Below are 17975 nucleotides of genomic sequence, written 5' to 3'. Positions count from 1 at the left end.
TTTAAGTATCTGCTTTCGTGCCCCCGCCAATGCCGCTTATCACCAGCCTTTGATCCTCGTCCATCTGACGAGCGGAAAGACGGCATCTGTGAGGGTTAGCTTGTGCGTGTTCGCTGCGGGGTGCTGAGTGACTTCACAGGCCCGCTGGCATCTTGGGCCCCCGTCCCCGAGAGCCGCCTTCAGAGCCTCCCCTCGTTGCCTCCTGGCTGTCTACCTGTCTCTTTTCTGTCACCAGTGTCACAGACGTTTCTCTTTGTCCACTGGAGTCTGCACCGCTTGGAACTACTTTGGTTTAAGGAGCACGTGGCTGGACACGACACATTCAGCAAATCATTCACTTTGCCACTCATTGCACAGGCCGCCGTGGAGCCCAGCCCAGCTCACACTTGCACGTACCGACCTGCCTGTCAGGAGAGGGCACGTTATGTATCTGGGGGTAACCTGAAATGATGTCCTAAGGCGTGTTGATTGACGGGGACGGAGACTAACAGAACGCTAAGTTTTATTTAAGTTTTGTGAGACATAAAGATCCACGCAAGTGGTGCTTAGAAATCCCCGTGAACGTCTCACTTTTGGGGTGTGCGTGTGCTCTTAATTCAAAATGAAGGGAAACCGGGGTCTTCAGTTTGAACCCCCCTTGGGTTATGCAGTCATCTGCACAGCGACAGCACATTTCAGGACACCTTCTAGACACCAGCAGTTTGTTCAAGTTAATGATCCTGCTGGGTTTACAGGCTGAACAGGAGTCTGCGAGGAGGTGGGAACAGGAATCAACCGCGCGTGCTGAGCCTCTGTCGTTTCCAAGGCACCGAGGCCCTCCGGAAGGTGACTTAGAAGCCTGTGTCTTACCCAGATGCCCACACAACCCCTTTTGTCCCCCGGGACAGTCTAGCGGGGCACAGAGCAGCCAACACCAGATGAGCCGTGGGTGATGCCTGGGCCCCCGGGAGGCAGAGGGGCGCACGGCCTGCCGAGGGGAGGGGGTGTCTGGGTGGGGCCTTGAGGAACCCTGGTAATGAGAGTTGACAGGTTGGGGGGACCCTCCAGGGCCAGCGGCGCTCAAGTGGCGGCGGTGGGTGCGGCGCAGCGAGGCCCTGACCAGCACCGCGCGGCACGGGGGGCGGTTGCAGGAGCCGCGTGCTGGGACCAGACTGGGACGCGGACGAGCAAGAGCGGCATTTCCGTGGGAAGCCCGCGGCGGCCACAGCGCAAGGGCAGGACACGATGGCAGTCCGGGCAGCCGTGCCCGAGGCGGGGACCGCACAGAGAGTCCTCCGGGAGGGAGCACCGCCGGTCGGATCAGGGCAGCTGGGTGGCTTCAGGAGAGAGGGCGCGCGCTGCGAGAATGACGCACAGCCGAGGTTTCAACGTGCAGTTTTAGAGGACGCGATTCCGAGCCTGACATCTCGAGGCGTGTGTGGAATTGCCCCGTTTTATGGTTACTGTAGTGTCGTTTCACACGTGAGGCTTTATCTGGAGATGCGAGTTCGTCTGGTTTCGAGCAGTTCGTTGTGCCGCGGCAGGACGGGACTGGCTCGCTACTGAGCCGCTTAGCGGGCAGGTGCTTTCTTCGCTGTGGTTCAGGGACTGAGCCGCCGCATTTCCCGGGTTACTGGAGGGGCGGGGCAGGGCAGGCAGTCTTGAAATTCTCTCCGTTTCTCACAGACACCACTCAGACCAGCCTGTGCACTGCCTCCCCCGTGGCGGCTTGCCCTCTGGTGCTTTTTGCCGGGGTGTTAACGTTCCACCCCCCACGAGACGGCTCCGCTGGCTTGGTGCTGCCCCGCGCACACCGGTGGGCACCCCTCCCGCAGCCCCATGCGCACCCGTGGGCACCCCTCGGCTGCTCGTTGGCTCACTGATTGCAGTGCGCAGGGCGGCCTGGCCGGGTGCCTTCTGCAAGCAGAGCGGGGAGGTCGGGCCGAGGGGGAGGTGTGGCATCAAGAGGTATGTGAGCCAGGCGGTGGAGACTCTGGTTAACCCGGGAGCGGCAATCGCGTGCGAAGCCGTTACTTTCCAAGACACACGCTGTCCAGTACGGTGCACGGTGGCCACTCGCCATCCGTGGTCATTTAAACGTAACCTAATAGGAATCAAATAAAATTCAAAATTCAGGTCCTTGACCGTGCTAGCCACATTTCAAGCGTTCAGTAGCCACACGTGGCTGACGGCTAACTGCAGGGGACAGTGCAGAGACGGCGTCCCTACCGCCGCAGCGGAGTGCGGACTAAACAGCTAGTTGTTTTATTGCGTGGCTGCTGTGGTTGCCCGTGTCAGAAACCTGCCCTGCTGCCCCCACGTGGCTTCAGCCGCAGCAGCAGGACGTAGTGGGGCTCACATTCTGAGTCGTGAGGGCAGCGATGCCCCGAGGATTCCTCTCCAGGCACAGCCCCCCCCGCCGACCGGCTGTGTCCTCCTGCCGCGCCACCCACGGCCCGGGACCCCGCTCCACACTCCACGCTCACGTGGACGTTCTGGACGGCTCGACCTGGGTCGTGTGCTTCTCCCTCAACGTGGCACGATGACCAAGGAGATGGAACGTTCTGGTCTGTCTCCTGCTCAAAGTGAGCCTCCCCCGGTATTCGTGATGGAGGGGGGAGGGGGCACAGAGGGCCGGCGCCCCCACAGCGTCTGCACGGCTACGAGAGCGGCTGCCAGGCTGCGGAGGAAGCCGACGTCCGCTGCTCACGTTCTCCTGAAGGGGGTGGCCCGCTCGTCGGGGTCCCTGACACATGCCGACACAGAGCTTGCGCCCAGCACTTGCACCCTGGGACCCGCTGCTGGGCTGCAGGGACTGTGCGGGTGGTGTTTGTTACCCTTTTAGTCCTTCATTCTCAACTCTGATTACTGGGTTTCTGAATATTCTCTTGTTGGTACCTGTAAGCTGAGGTCATCACAGTGAATCCTCTCCATTCACTTGGGCAGAGGCCCCCATACTAAGGGTGAAGGATAATCGTTTTGTTAGGATAAGTAGATCTCCTGACTTCGGCTCGGGTCACGATCTTGGGGTCTGTGAGTTCAAGCCCCACGACGGGCTCTGTGCCAACAGCTCAGAGCCTGGAGCCTGTTTCGGATTCTGTGTCTTCCTCTCTCTCTGACCTTCCCCCATTCGTGCTCTCTCTCTGTCTCAAAAAAATAAAAAAGGTTAAAAAAAAGGTTAAAAAAAAAAAAAAAAAGAATAAGATCTCCTGAGTCGATTACAAGGAATGTTGAAAATGTTGGCCTGATTACCTGTTGCACCGAAAGGAGCAGTAAACTTCAGGCACAGTGGGGTACCGCGATCACAGAGAAGAAGTAACGATGCTCAGAGGTAGGAGTTCTCGGGTCAGCAGTAGGAATATAAACAGAAACCCCGCCCGTGAGCTGCCGGGCACCCTCCCTGTGTCTTGGCGGCCTGGTGCCTGGTGACCGACAGGGCCACATGCTCCCACCCCTCCTTGGAGGGCAGCGCTGAGTGCTGCAGCTCTGTCCCCTGCGGAGGTCCCCCCAGAGCAGGCTGCTGGCTCAGGCCGGAACGTCTGCCTCGGCTTCCCCGGGAGCCCCCTGCCCAGGCTCAGGAAGGACAGATTCTGGTTGTGGCCCCGCGCCCACTCGCCTGTCACACGGCCCTGCGTGCCATCCCAGGGTGCCGGCTGCCAGCTCCGTCCCTGGCTTCAGTCTTGCCCTTTGCACAACTTGTGTCCCTAATTTATCGGGAGTCTGAAAACACACCCCAAGCTGGTTTTCCCACTGCACAGCGGCAGAGTTGGCCACCAGCCGGCACACCCGGGGCCTGCCCGCAGCAGGACGCGGGGGCTGGGCAGAATCCCCTCATCCGGCCTCTAGAGCTGCCTGGCGTCCTGCACGGTTTCTTGCGTTCTCGGCTTGCAGTGCCGTTTATTCTGCCCAGCGCCAGAGCGGACGCGGGGGCTCTTAGACATGGAGGTGGTTTCCTGTCGGGTGTTGAGATGGGCTCCCTGAGCCAGCACAGGCCGAGCCTTACAGACATGCGGGCATCGCTGCCGCCTGGAAGGCGGGGAGTGAGGACCAGAGCGGGCAAAGCAAGGTCTGTGCCTTCCTCCCAGCGGCTCCCGGTTCCTGAGTTACTAGACGCGCAAGAACCCGCTTAGGCAGGGCGCTTTGGGAGCAGCGGGGGTCTCAAGCGTCTCGGGTTCTGCTCACCCAAGGCCAGGTGGGAGACAGAGCCGGGAATGGCCGAGGGGTGAGCGCGTCTCTTTGGATGAGTGCCTTGCATTTTCTCTTCAAGCCGAGGAAGCAGGATAGCTTTAGTAGGAAGCGCTGTCCTGGTCAGCCTTGTCCCCGCAGAGCACGGGGACGCAAGGAGAGGAAGGGAGCGGTCACAGAGTTACACCGACCCTCCCTCCCGTTGGGCTGCAGCACGTGCCTGGCCTTGTTCCCAGAGTCTCCCACCCGAATCCGCAAGGCGCACGGTGACAAATCTCAGGGTGCAGGATTCTGTGCGTGTCTTGAGGTGTAGCGTTTAATGACTGCAGGTAAAGGTCATTCAGAGTGAACTGGAGAGTGACCCTGCTCGGGGACCACGGGTGGGCGGCCCCCGAGCGCCAGGACAATGGGAAAGGAAGGTTTCAGGGGTTCCAGTTTTGATGGGTATTTTTTTTTTTTTTATAAATTCGTTTCTTCATTTTACAATTTGATGTGGACAAACTAATGTCAGTGGAAGTGGGATTGCCGTCTCGTGTTTAAAGGTTGAGCACTATTCCGCTGTCCAGATGCGCCACATGGAACCAGGACCCTGACGCCCGTTACAGAGTCGTGACATGGGGCCTCGGGCGTGCGTCTTGCACACTCGGGTGGATGCTCTTTGGAAGAAATTCCTGGAGATGGCATTACCCTGGGTGAGGCTCACAGCTGACGGATCGCCCACCTCCCGGTCTGTGTGCGGGTGTTCTTTGCAGTGGGGATTCTCTCTGCGTCGGTTCGCTTGGATAAAGGCGTTTGTGGTGAACAGGAGTCTGTCGAGCGTAGTCCTGTGCCAACTCAGCACGTGAGGAGCCTGGCTTGTGCCCGGGGGGTTGGCTGGTTAACGTTTGCCGTGTGAACTGTGTTCTCCCCGGGGTCACCGAGCCGTGACAGGCGTGCATCACCACACGTGTGCAAGGTCTCCGGCACGATGACTTCGCTTAGATGTGTTGCAGAACCGTGACCACAGTAGGTGTAGTCAATATCCATCAACTCACACAGATACAGGGTGGGAAGAAGGCGGGGTTTTTTCTTTTGACAGAGTTCTTTGAATCAAAGGGATGTCTTTTCATTCAGATCTTCTTTAAAAATTATTTTCAGACTGGCGTAGAGATTCATAAAAGCCTAATCATAACTGGAGGCTTAAGAATCTCTCTGTTGATGCAAAGTCACAATTATTTATGAAGGAACAAGTGCAGCTCTTTTCTTCGACAGTGTCCTTGGAGCCACGTTCCCTTCATCAGATCCATCACCGCCGGGTGGGGCTGGTGAACGACCATCTGGGGAGACCGTCGCTCATACGCTTGGTGGTTACAGAGCCACCATTTCCCTGGAGACACTGGGGTGCTGTTTTAGAGCCATAAAAAGGGACGTGGTCTTCTCTAGGAGATGTTAGTACATTATTGGCGTGAATAACGTGTGTGAATAATTTCAAGCCCAAGTTGAAACTTTATAAATGGGCATTCACAAGTGTCTTGTGTTCCTTGTTAACATCTGGAGATTTTCTTTTGTTCCCAGGAAACCGGTACTGGGCCCTGTCCTCTACTGACCGGAGGCAGACCTCCGCCAACCTCAGACATCAAGCCCCCCGAAGGGGCCTCCAGCAAAAGTAAAGACCCCCCGAGAGAAGAAGAGAAAGAGAAGAAAAAGAAGAAGCACAAAAAGCGGTCTCGAACGAGATCCCGCTCCCCCAAGCACCACTCATCATCCAGATCCAGGCCTCGGTCCCGCTCAAAGGCCAAGCACTGTCTCCCCAGCGCCTACCGGACGGCGCGGCGCTCCAGGTGGGTGCGCAGGGCGCTCGTGGCACGGGTCTGCCGTGGGCGGTGGGTCCTCCGTCCCCAGAGTGGCAGGCCTGGCGGAGACGAGCGAGCGCGGACCTCGTGAGTGCTCGCGTGTGGATCAGCCTGCCAGCCCGCGTGACGTCTTTTCAAGATGCCTTTTGTTTAATTTGCACGGCTCATCGACTACTGACGGGTTTTTCAAAAATGGATTCATTTAAAGGTTAACGGGTCTTAGAGGCGGGCCCGGCACATCGGTTCCGTGTGTCAAAACTCACAGGGGTGGGGTCTTTTGTTTGAACGCGTGGACTCTCCTATGCTAACTCCTGTCGAGTGCATAAATGTAACGGAAGCGATCCGGACCGCTTGGGCTGTGCGCAGCCCCTGCATGTGCGTGCAAGGAGGGAGGCCCGGGCGTGCCCGTCCGCGTCTCAGCTGATTTGTGTCCAGACCTCCCGTCAAGAGGCACTGTTTAGCCAGAAGCCACCTTCACAAGGTGTTCGAGAAAGCATAAGATTTCAAGCCACGATACGAACACGACCCTTAACGAGTCACGGTATTTACTGTTTAGTACGGCCGGGGGTTTTTTTGGTCTTGTTTTGCGTTTTCCGTTTGTTTTTCAAGTGGTTTACAGGAGGTTTGGAAAGCAAACCTCTGGTTTTAAAACCTGCGTCTCACATTGCGATCTGTTGGCAAGTGTTGCTTGGACTTGGCTTGCTCTCTCTGGCCCGACGCTCGGGCTGGCGGGGTCTCGTTTGTCCGCTGTAACTGATGCCGGTTTTCCTTTCCAGGGAAATGATGGCTGCGCTGCTCTTTTGATGCTTAAAACGAAGTACGCTCGTGCACATTTGCCTCTGAATATATCCTAAAAACAACGTGCTTTCCCTATTTTTACTCACACCAGGCCTCAGAGGCTTGACGAGTATTTACACGTACTTATCAACAGTGAAATTGCACTTGCCTCCACGATAAATAATTTTGATCCGTGGTGTCTGCGATTTTAATAGTGCTCTAGAAGTTCCGTCATCATACACACACCCCAGACACGCACATTCATATAGGCACACGCACCACACACGCCCATGCAGATACCCAGACACCCACACACCTTGCCATTTTTCCATAAGACGAACAACTTCGCTGACGTGGTTTCTGTGTGTAGACGCCCCCAGGAATTTGTATGTATACAAAAGACATTTTAAAGTTTCTTTTTCGAGAGAGTTCTTCCTGACGAGCCGCCCTCCAAGCAGGAACGGAACGCGCCCAGTAAACTCCTGGCCGGCTGTCCTTCGCGGCAGGGCTCTGACGGTGGCACGTAACTGACTCCTCATCCCTGGTCTGGGGTCCTGTGTGTGCTCTCGGCGGCTGCGGGCCGTGCGCGGTCCAGGCTTTGCTGGCGCTAGCCTCCAGGGGCCCGAGCGCGCTTGGTGTTCTCGGCAGTGAATTGTTGACATGTGGAAAATAGTGAAGTTGTAACCGAATATTGACGTTGCTAATGAGACGTCGTGATTTTTCCTTTAACTGTCTATCTTTTCAGGCAGGGTTACCCATTACAGACATCACGTCTGCGTAGGACCCGCCAGGCTTGCTTCTTAAGGCTGGCACACACTTGAATGGGCTGTTCCGTACAGACTCCTGCCAGCCCCAAGTGCTCTGTGTTCCCACTCGTGGTAGGCTGCTGCGGTTGAAACATTTTCTCTTACGTGTTACGTGACTGAAGTTTTACGTAAGATGTAGAAAGTCAAGGCTACAACGCCCTTTTCTAGCAGAAGTGATCTGTATGTTAACGCGGGGAACGTTTGCGGGCTGGGTCCAGGGACACATTCTGTCCGAGGTATAGGTGATTCTGGGTCCCCAGAGGTGACTCACTCATAGAAGAATCTTCAGTTTTGAAAACCAACACGTTGCTTCTCAGAAGGCACAGTCATTACAACAGCATGGTGTTTAGTGTCTTTTAAATCAACATTGATTAGAGGAGCCTGGGTGGCTCAGTCAGTTAAGAGTCTGACTTCCGCTCAGGTCATGATCTCACAGTTTGTGAGTTCTAGCCCCGTGTCGGGCTCTGTGCTGACAGCTCAGAGCCTGGAGCCTGCTTTGGATTCTGGGTCTCCCTCTCTCTCTGCCCTTTCTCTGCTCGTGCTGTCTCTCAAAAATAAATTAAAAAAAAAATGTTAAATCATAACTTATTAAAGTATAAGATTTTTCTTCTGTTTTTTATTTTTATATCACATTAGGTTCTCTGCCTTAAGTGGAATGAAGAAGTACTCATATGCTTTATTTATTGCCTAAAAATAAGATTCGGCTTTAATAGCTTAGGTATTTTTTTTTGTTGGTAATTTTTTTTATTTTTTTTGTTTTGTTTTTTTAATTAATTTTTTCTTTTTAATTTACATCCAGGTTATTTAGCATATAGTGCAATAATGATTTCGGGAGTAGATTCCTTAGGGCCCCTTACCCATTTAGCCCTTCCCCCCCTCCCACAACCCTCCAGCAACCCTCTGCTTGTTCTCCATATTTAAGAGTCTCTTATGTTTTGTCCTCTCCCTGTTTTTATATTATTTTTGCTTCCCTTCCCTTATGTTCATCTGTTTTGTCTCTTAAATTTCTCGTTTGAGTGAAGTCATGTGATATTTGTCTTTCTCTGACTAATTTCACTTAGCATAATACTCTCCATTTCCATCCACGTAGTTGCAAATGGCAAGATTTCATTCTTTTTGATTGCCGAGTAATTCTCCATTGTATATATATACCACATCTTCTTTATCCATTCATCCGTCGATGGACATTTGGGCTCTTTCCATACTTTGGCGGTTGTCGATAGTGCTGCTATAAACATGGGGAGGCATGTGTCCCTTCGAAACAGCACACCTGTATCCCGTGGATAAATGCCTAGTAGTGCAATTGCTGGGCTGTAGAGTAGTTCTATTTTTAGCTTTTTGAGGAACCTCCATACTGTTTTTCAGAGTGGCTGCACCAGCTTGCATTCCCACCAGCAGTGCAAAAGAGATCCTCTTTCTCCGCATCCTTGCCAACATCGGTTTTTGCCTGAGTTGTTAACGTTAACCATTCTGGCAGGTGTGAGGTGGTACCTCATTGTGGTTTTGATTTGTATTTCCCAGATGATGAGTGACGAGCATTTTTTCATGTGTCGGTTGGCCATCTGGATGTCTCCTTTGGAGAAGTGTCTATTCATGTCTTTTGCCTATTTCTTCACTGAATTATTTGGTTTTTGGGTGTTGTGTTTGATAAGTTCTTTGTAGATTTTGGATACTAACCCTTTATCTGATAACGTCGTTTGCAAACATCTTCTCCCATTCTGTCGGTTGCCTTTTAGTTTTGCTGATTGTTTCCTTGGCTGTGCAGAAGCTTTTTATTTTGATGAGGTCCCAGTAGTTCATTTTTGCTTTTGTTTCCCTTGCCTCCGGAGACGTGTTAAGTAAGAAGTTGCTGCAGCTGAGGTGAAAGAGGTTTTTGCCTGGTTTCTCCTCAAGGATTTTGATGGCTTCCTATTTTACATTTGGGTCTTTCATCCATTCTGAGTTTATTTTTGCGTCTGGTGTAAGTGGTCCAGGTTCATTCTTCTGCATGTCCCTGTCCCATTTTCCCAGCACCACTTGCTGAAGAGACTATCTTTGTTCCTTTTTTTTTTTTTTTTTTAATTTTTTTAACGTTTATTTATTTTTGAGACAGAGAGAGACAGAGCATGAACGGGGGAGGGGCAGAGAGAGGGAGACACAGAATCGGAAGCAGGCTACAGGCTCTGAGTCATCAGCCCAGAGCCCGACGCGGGGCTCGAACTCACGGACCGCGAGATTGTGACCTGAGCCGAAGTCGGACGCTTAACCGACTGAGCCACCCAGTTACCCCAAGACTATCTTTATTCCATTGGATGTTCTTTCCCGCTTTGTCAAAGATTAGTTGGCCATACGTTTGTGGGTCCATTTCTGGGTTCTCTCTTCTGTTCCATTGATTGGAGTGTCTCTTCTTGTGCCAGTACCATACTGTCTTGATGATGACAGCTCTGTAATACAGCTTGAAGTCTGGGATTGTGATGCCTCCTGCTGTGGTTTTCTTTTTCAAGATTGCTTTGGCTAATTCGGGGTCTTTTCTGGTTCCGTACAAATTTTAGGTTGGTTCTAGCTGTGTGAAGAATGCTGGTGTTACTTTGATAGGGATTGCAGGTATTTTTAAACTATAATCTTGTAAGACTGAAATTAAGGTCATCTTTAGAAGTTTTGATAAGATCACCTCTGGTGTTTGTTTTTGGTAAGTCAGTCTGTATGCGGCTTCTGAATGGGGGCTCCAGGCAGAGGTCTGTGCCTCGCCATTTCAAGGTATCGGGTGCTGGGTCCACACGGCTGCTCGCAGCCTCAGGGCTTCTGCTTGGGGAGGAGCTGGGGATGAGAACGACATTTTCTAAGTCACATTTAACATTGAAAACCAACTCTAGCCCGCCAAATTGGGGCCAAATTTGTAATTCCTTACAGGGTGCTGCCCGGCCAGGACCTGCGCTGCCCGGGCCGGTCCGTGCGGGCCCTGGTAGCGGGGCGGGCTGCCGTGGGGAGGAAGCAAGGTTTCGGGAGCAGGGTTTGCTCTGCCTCCGTGTGTGAGGCCCTTGTGATTGCCCCGGACACGGCGCCCGAGCTGCCCACGCGGGGTCCGCCTCCTGCACGTGTTGTGGTAGCCACGCGGCCCTCCTGCCGGACAGAATGAAAGCGTCAGCGCTTCTTTAGTTAAACTAAAATCCAAGTGTTACCTGATGGAGTGGACCGCCCCGGTGCCGGACGGGCCTCTTTCCCGGGTAACTTCAGGGCTGCCGGTGACGGCCACCAGATCCCAGTGGTCTGCGGCGTGGCCCTGTGTCAGCGCTCCGGGCTTGCGGGCAGTGCGCACTCCCTCGCTCTTCCTGATTTTCGGGTCTGTTCTGGAGCCTTCCCCGGGGCTCTGGTGCCGCCCTGCCCGGCACCCCTCGTTCTGAAGGAGAAGCGTGTGTCTCCGTGTCGCGGTTCCCCGGCCTCCGCGGACGCGGTGCGCGCGGAGATCAGGCCCGGGACTCTCGAGGGAAAACCTGGTAAAATGTCAGGGCGTCTGACTGACCTCCCCGTTGTAATTGTCACATACAGATCTTGGGACGGGTCTGCAAAAAAAACCAACACTGTTTCGTGAGCTGGAGGTGAGCCCGAGCCCGTGACCGCTTACCTGGAGCGGGCTCATTCCGTGGCGGGTATTTTTCACGAACGGCTCAGGGTTTTCTCTGATGCCGGAGGGTGGGATGTGACGAGGAACTGATCTTTAGAACGACAGCGTGTGTTATTTGGGAGGTTTTAGTGCAATTAAATTGATTCTGTGTGGAATCCTTTATGGCAAAATCAAACCGCTCCTCATATTATTTTTGACTGGGTTGTCATAGAAACAGAACAAAAAGAAATGGGGTTTTTTGGTCCAGGTTTCTGCTCACCATACGTCTCCCTGAAACGGTAATTTCACTGAATGAACAAACACTAAAACAAGACTCCAAAACCCATCATCACGGGACCCCCCTCGGGGGGCCTTGGCCCCCAGCGCGCGAGGGTCTCGTCGAGTGGCGAGCTGTCGCTGCCCGCGGGCCTGGCTGCCGTGTGCGGCCCGCGTCGCTGCACGGACAGAGCGAGCGTCTCTCCAGGCACACAGAGAGGAAGAATAACATGTTTTAACAGGTGGTTTTGCATCCGGAGAATCTCATAGACTTAGATCGTCCCACCCGAATCCCCACGAGAGGTTCTGGATTGAGCTGCCACGGCCTGTCCTCGGTTCGCACTGAGGGGCCGGACGGCCGTTGTAGACGGGAGACGCTTCCAGGCTCTAGTTTCGTGGCGCTCTGGCTTCTTCCCATTGCCAGCACTCAGGACACACAGAAACAACTCGCTTGGATTTCACTGCTTTTTTTACGTTTTTCTGATAGAGATGTCAGTGAGCTGAAAATTGCTGAGGGAGGGAGGATGCACAAAGGCCAGAGGAAGGCCGAGAAGCCGCAGGCCTGAGTCAGCCGTAGATCACCTGGTCCGATCTGGGGTCGGGGAGGATCGGGGCTGCTGACCGTGGGCACCCGCAGCACATACTCTGGCCGCGGGAGTGTTGCACGCTGGTTAAGTTCAGCATCGGTGTGACAGGTGTCCCGGACGGGGGAGCAGAGTCTGACTCCACCTCGGAGTCTGATCCGGTTCCACGTCGGGAGAGTGGTAAGGCCGGGGGAGGGGGGCCCAGAAGGACAGATGGGGTGCTGGCCAGACAGACAGCAGAGCAAAACGCTTTGTCTTCCTCTGCCCAGGTCCCGGTCCCGGTCCCCTCGGAGAAGAGCGCACTCTCCTGAGAGACGGAGGGAAGAGAGGAGCGTCCCCACCGCCTACCGGATGAGTAACAGTCCGGGCGTCAGCCGGAAGCGGACCCGGTCCAGGTGGGGGTCTGTGAGCTCACAGAGTGTGTGCAGGAAGTGTGCAGAGGGGGCCCGTGCTCGGAGGCGGCCCGGGGACACCCGGCAGCTGTCCCTCGGACACTGAGCCCTTCCGGTGTTCTCCTTGCTCCGGGACTCCGAGCACAGGCGGCTCCGTCGTGCCGGCGTCCGGTGGCTGCTGGCACGCCCTGCACCGGCCCCCACATGTAGCCGCTGCGGGCCCCACACGCACCCTGCTGACAGGGAAGGGACTGTGGGGACACCGGACAAGGGAAGTGAGGGAATGCCTGCTGCCGCCCAGGTGGCAGGTGGCCGTGGGCCGGTGCTCCTGAGCGTCGACCCCTCAGCCACCACGCCTGGCCCCGGGGCCTCTGTCCCAACCAGCCAGCGTCCCCAGCTGCCCCTCCTGGGCAGGGACTCCAAGGCCCCACACGGAAAGCCCCTGCGTCCCTTGAAGGGCACGCCCAGGCCATCTGTGCCTCCCGTCCAGCCGGGGTGCTGCCCGCTGACCGCTTTGCGTCACTCAGCCTCTTTGTTTCCGTCCTCCCTGGAAGGGAGCGGCCTCACTGGCGTGTCCCTGTGTGGGAGTCTGCAGCCCCGGCTCCGCCAGCTGGGCGGGGAGCAGCACGCCCGACACGGAGGGGCCCAGAGGGGGCGGGGCAGGTTCCCTAACTGCTGCCGCGGGGGTGTGAGTCCAGACGCGCGGGGTCCCGGAACCTCCCCGACCGCAGAGCCGAGTGGCAGGTGTCGAGAGCCCGGCGGTCACCTGCTCCCGCCCTTCTTGACGGCACCTGCAGCGGCCACGGGTCCGAAACGACGTTTCTACCGGAAACCTGTCCCTGCCACGTGGCGGGTTACGTGACCGCTCCGTTCCCTGGTGAGACGTGATCTCTTGCCCTTCAGGCGGCAGCCAGCCGAGGAGCTGCAGGGCTCGCGGGGTTCGGCAGGCGGGCTCGGGCACGCCCGCTCTGTGCGCTTGCGGCTGCCGCTTCGTCCCGCCGGGAGCACCGGGGCGGCGTGGCGACGGTAGGAGGGCATTTTCGCGGGTGCTCCCTGAACGCACGGAATCCATCGTCCCCCTTGGGGGACGTAAAGGGCAAATAGAGGGTCTCAGGTTAATTCCTCGTAACAAAAGATCTCTCCTGGCAGGTGCTTTCTTGCTCTGCCCTCAAATTAACCTTCACGTTAAATGAGCGATCTCGGGAGAAGGCGCTGGTTTTATCCAGAATCCTGAGACCTCGTGTGCTCACTGCAGCTTTAATGAGTCGTACAGAACAAGTGAGGCTCAGCGCCCGGGCCCGACCCCAGGGGGTGGGAAGCCGTGCCTCGGGCCCCGCAGAGGGCATGATGTGCCCCGTGCCCCGGACGTGTCAGCGCCACAGCTGGACGGCGTCCCCTCCAGCCTGTGCGCAGAGCAGCTGCGGGGCCGCTGCCGTGCATGGTGGCAGGTGGCTGATTCCCCACCGAGCCGGGGCTGCCTGAATCCCGTCCGGTCGGCCAGGCCCAGGGGGCGGTGCCGCCCCCACAGCTGAAGGGTGGCGGCTACAAGCTGATCACTGAGTGCCGCTTTCACTGACTCCTGGCTTTAAAATTTTAATTAAATTTTCAATAGGCAGTCTTTTTTTTTTTTAAGTTTATTTATTTTTGAGAGGGAGAGAGAGAATCCCAAGCAGGCTCCACCCTGTCAGCACAGAGCCTGATGTGGGGCTCAAACTCAAACTGTGAGATCATGACCTGAGTTGAAACCGAGAGTTGGACGCTTAACTGACTGAGCCACCGAGGCGTCCCGGTTTTTTAATAGATAGTCTTAAACTTCCTCCTTAAAAACCAAACAGCGGGGGCACCTGGGTGGCTCCATTGGTTGAGCATCTGACTCTTGATCTCTGCTCAGGTCATGATCTCCTGGTTTGTGAATTTGAGCCCCATGCAATGACAGGGAGGAGTCTGCTTGGGATTCTCTCTCTTTCCTCTCTCTGTTCCTCCGTCTCAAAACAAATTTTATTAAAAAAAAAAAAAGAAAGTACAATGAATATCCATATGCATGTAACTGCCAGCTCGATTCAGCGGGGCCCACGTTTTTCTTTTTCTTTTTTTTTTTTTTTACGGTTTTTATTTTTTCTATTTTTTATTTTATTTTTTTTTTCAGTATATGAAGTTTATTGTCAAATTGGTTTCCATACAACACCCAGTGCTCATCCCAAAAGGTGCCCTCCTCAATACCCATCACCCGCCCTCCCCTCCCTCCCACCCCCCATCAACCCTCAGTTTGTTCTCAGTTTTTAACAGTCTCTTATGCTTTGGCTCTCTCCCACTCTAACCTCTTTTTTTTTTTTTTTCTTCCCCTCCCCCATGGGTTTCTGTTACGTTTCTCAGGATCCACATGAGAGTGAAACCATATGGGATCTGTCTTTCTCTGTATGGCTTATTTCACTTAGCATCACACTCTCCGGTTCCATCCACGTTGCTACAAAGGGCCATATTTCGTTCTTTCTCATTGCCACGTAGTACTCCATTGTGTATATAAACCACAATTTCTTTATCCATTCATCAGTTGATGGACATTTAGGCTCTTTCCATAATTTGGCTATTGTTGAGAGTGCCGCTATAAACATTGGGGTACAAGTGCCCCTAGGCATCAGCACTCCTGTATCCCTTGGGTAAATTCCTAGCAGTGCTATTGCTGGGTCATAGGGTAGGTCTATTTTTAATTTTTTGAGGAACCTCCACACTGCTTTCCAGAGTGACTGCACCAATTTGCATTCCCACCAACAGTGCAAGAGGGTTCCCGTTTCTCCACATCCTCGCCAGCATCTATAGTCTTCTGATTTGTTCATTTTAGCCACTCTGACCAGTGTGAGGTGGTATCTCAGAGTGGCTTTGAGTTGTATTTCCCTGATGAGGAGTGACGTTGAGCATCTTTTCATGTGCCTGTTGGCCATCTGGATGTCTTCTTTAGAGAAGTGTCTATTCGTGTTTTCTGCCCATTTCTTCACTGGGTTATTTGTTTTTCGGGTGTGGAGTTTGGTGAGCTCTTTATAGATTTTGGATACTAGCCCTTTGTCCGATATGTCATTTGCAAATATCTTTTCCCATTCCGTTGGTTGCCTTTTAGTTTTGTCGGTTGTTTCCTTTGCTGTGCAGAAGCTTTTTATAGGGCCCACGTTTTTCTGTGTGGCTGTCCCCCTCCCGCCTCCCCCCTCCTTTGCGTGTATTCTGTGACAACTCCAGGGCCAACCGTACTGTGGAGGGTTGGACTTGTCTTACTGTGTCCTCGTGGCGGGGTCCGTGGTGAACATTTTGGCAAGAGCGCTACACAGGTGGTATGGGACTTCCGTGCGCATCACACCCCGCTGTCACATCCCCAGTGATGGCTGTCGGATGGCTTGGTCGAGGCTGCGTGCCCCACGCAGGGGGTCGTGAGTGGGTAAGGTGGCGGGCCCCTGCAGGCGACCTGGCGGTGGCAGTGTGACAGCACAGACGTCCCACTGATAGCCACTCTCCTCTCACTGGCCTCGGCATCCCCGGTGCGGAGTTGGTTCTGACCTCGGTGATGGCAAAACGCTGGCTTTCAGATTCCGTCTTTCCTTCTCTAAAGAAGGCACACACACCCTTAGTTTCGGTGCCACTGTGGTCTTTGGGGCTCGGGGTTTGCTTTTCCGTCTGTTGTGCACTAATCCGTTGCCAGGACTAATGGACGGTGACACCATCTCACATTTGGCCCCGCGGTTCTCCAAGCACTTTGTTGCTTTTTGGCACACGGTACTCCGGGCTTAGCTGGTGCTTTCCCTGCCCCAGCACCGGGGTCGGCTGTTCGTCCGAGGAACCCCGGTTCCTGTTACTGAGTGTTTGGACGTTAGGATACGGTTGCATTGAATTTTTTGAAGAGTACAAATCATGGGAGTATTTGGCCACGTTGTATCACAGAGCTTCTCAGCAGGACGCCCAGTGTTTTGTTACAGCAAATAGTCCGTGATTCGTTGATTCGTCAGGGGTTTTGCCGTTGAACTCCTCGTGCTCAGCACACCCGTGGGTGTCGAGTGGGGGGAGTGGCCCGCCGTTACAGGCTCCAGTGCACCAAGCGTCACCGGTCCACGGCAGACTTTGGCATCGAAGGGTGCATGTCTTCATTCCCTGGAGCAGCCACCGGAAAGAAAAAGGAGCTAAAACCCAACAGAGGACATAAAACAGAACCTTCAAAAATGACTTGACTGAAAAGAAAGCAGGAAGTGGGCGAGGGCAGGAAAACTGCACGTGGACGGCGGAAACGGGAGGGTCATCGGGTCAGCGTCGCCCTCACGGATGCAGGGCGACTGGACACCAGCTACGAGGCAGAAGCCTTAGGCTCTGCTGGAGACAACGCCTCGTGCTAGGCCGCTGACAGGGGCGCCTTCGGTGTGCACGTAGGTCGGTCACCGAGAGACGGGAGAGGCACCCGCCGGTCCGGCTGCTGGGGCACACGCCTCTTGATCTCGGGGTGGCGAGCTCCTCGTGGGGTGTAGAGATGTCTTGATGGGGACAGGTGCACATGCGGCGCTGTGAGCAGAAGGGCCCCGCGGCCGCGCTGACGGCAGGTGCCAGAGGAGCGCCAGGCTCGCGAGGACGTGGCTTCCAACGTGGGCGCTGAGACTGAGCGGAAGCAGAAGCTGAGGCACCCGGGGGCCAAGTAGACAACAGCGTGGATCTAGAAACTGTAAACGGTCACCCGACTGGCTCGTGCAGTGTGCTGTTAGTCCTTGAAGACTCCGACGGCAGAGTGTGTCGTGTGTTTCCTCAGCACGTGGCAGCAAGTGTGGAACTCTTTACAAAGATACGTGGAGGGCGCCTGGGTGGCTCAGTCAGTTAAGCGTCTGACTCTTGATTTTGGCTCGGGTCATGCACTTGTGGTTCTTGGGATCAAGCCCCGTGTTGGGCTCTGTGCTGATGGTGTGGAGCCTGCTAGGGATTCATTCTCTCTCTCTCTCTCTCTCTCTCTCTCTCTCTCTCTCTCTCTCTGTCTCTCTCTCTCTCTGTCTCCCTGCCCCTGCCCCTCTCCCCACTCGCACACACATGCTCTCAAAATAAACTTAAAAATCTGGAAGATCCCCAAGTATTGGGAAGTTAACACCTTTCTAAATTACCCATAGGTCAAAGACAAAATCACAAGAGAAGGTAGGAAATGTTTTAAAACGAAGGCAGTGAACGTGCAGCCACGTCTTTAACGTGCAGGTGTGCGTAGAAGGAAGTCAGTAGCGTTAAATGTTTGTGTCAGAAAAGAAGGAAGGTCTAAAAATAACGATCTAATGTTTTCTAGAAACTAGAAAGCACTAGTTTAGCTAGTGCTAAAAAAGAAAGCACTAGAAAAAGAACGAATTAAACCTAAAGGAGGTGGAAGCAAGGAAGTGATAAAGGGGAGATCAGAAATCAAGAAAATGAAAACTAATAATTTTCAAATTCGTGTGGAACTGTGAAGAGCCTGGATAGCCCAAGCGGGTCCTGAGAAGGAGAAGCAAAGCGGGAGGCCTCAGTCCCAGATGCCAAGTCCCATGAGAGCAGCAGTGATCCAAGCAGAACAGACCAGAAAACCC

General features: G+C 54.4%; 1 protein-coding gene across 3 annotated transcripts in view; it reads left to right on the top strand.

Moving 5' to 3' along the window:
• Window positions 1–17975, top strand: part of SFSWAP (splicing factor SWAP) — a 70771-nt gene that overhangs the window by 45188 nt on the left and 7608 nt on the right. For all 3 annotated transcript variants that reach the window (XM_078435958.2, XM_078435957.2, XM_078435959.2), the window contains 2 exons: window positions 5719–5984; window positions 12289–12414. In XM_078435958.2, coding sequence (XP_078292084.1) covers window positions 5719–5984; window positions 12289–12414 — 392 coding nt within the window. The remainder of the gene's footprint in view (window positions 1–5718; window positions 5985–12288; window positions 12415–17975) is intronic.

Source organism: Panthera onca, chromosome D3 (genome assembly GCF_046562875.1).
Source record: "Panthera onca isolate mPanOnc1 chromosome D3, mPanOnc1 haplotype 2, whole genome shotgun sequence".
NCBI lineage: Eukaryota > Metazoa > Chordata > Mammalia > Carnivora > Felidae > Panthera > Panthera onca.
The sequence above is the reverse complement of the archived record's forward strand: the minus strand, read 5'-3'. Positions and strand labels throughout refer to the sequence as shown.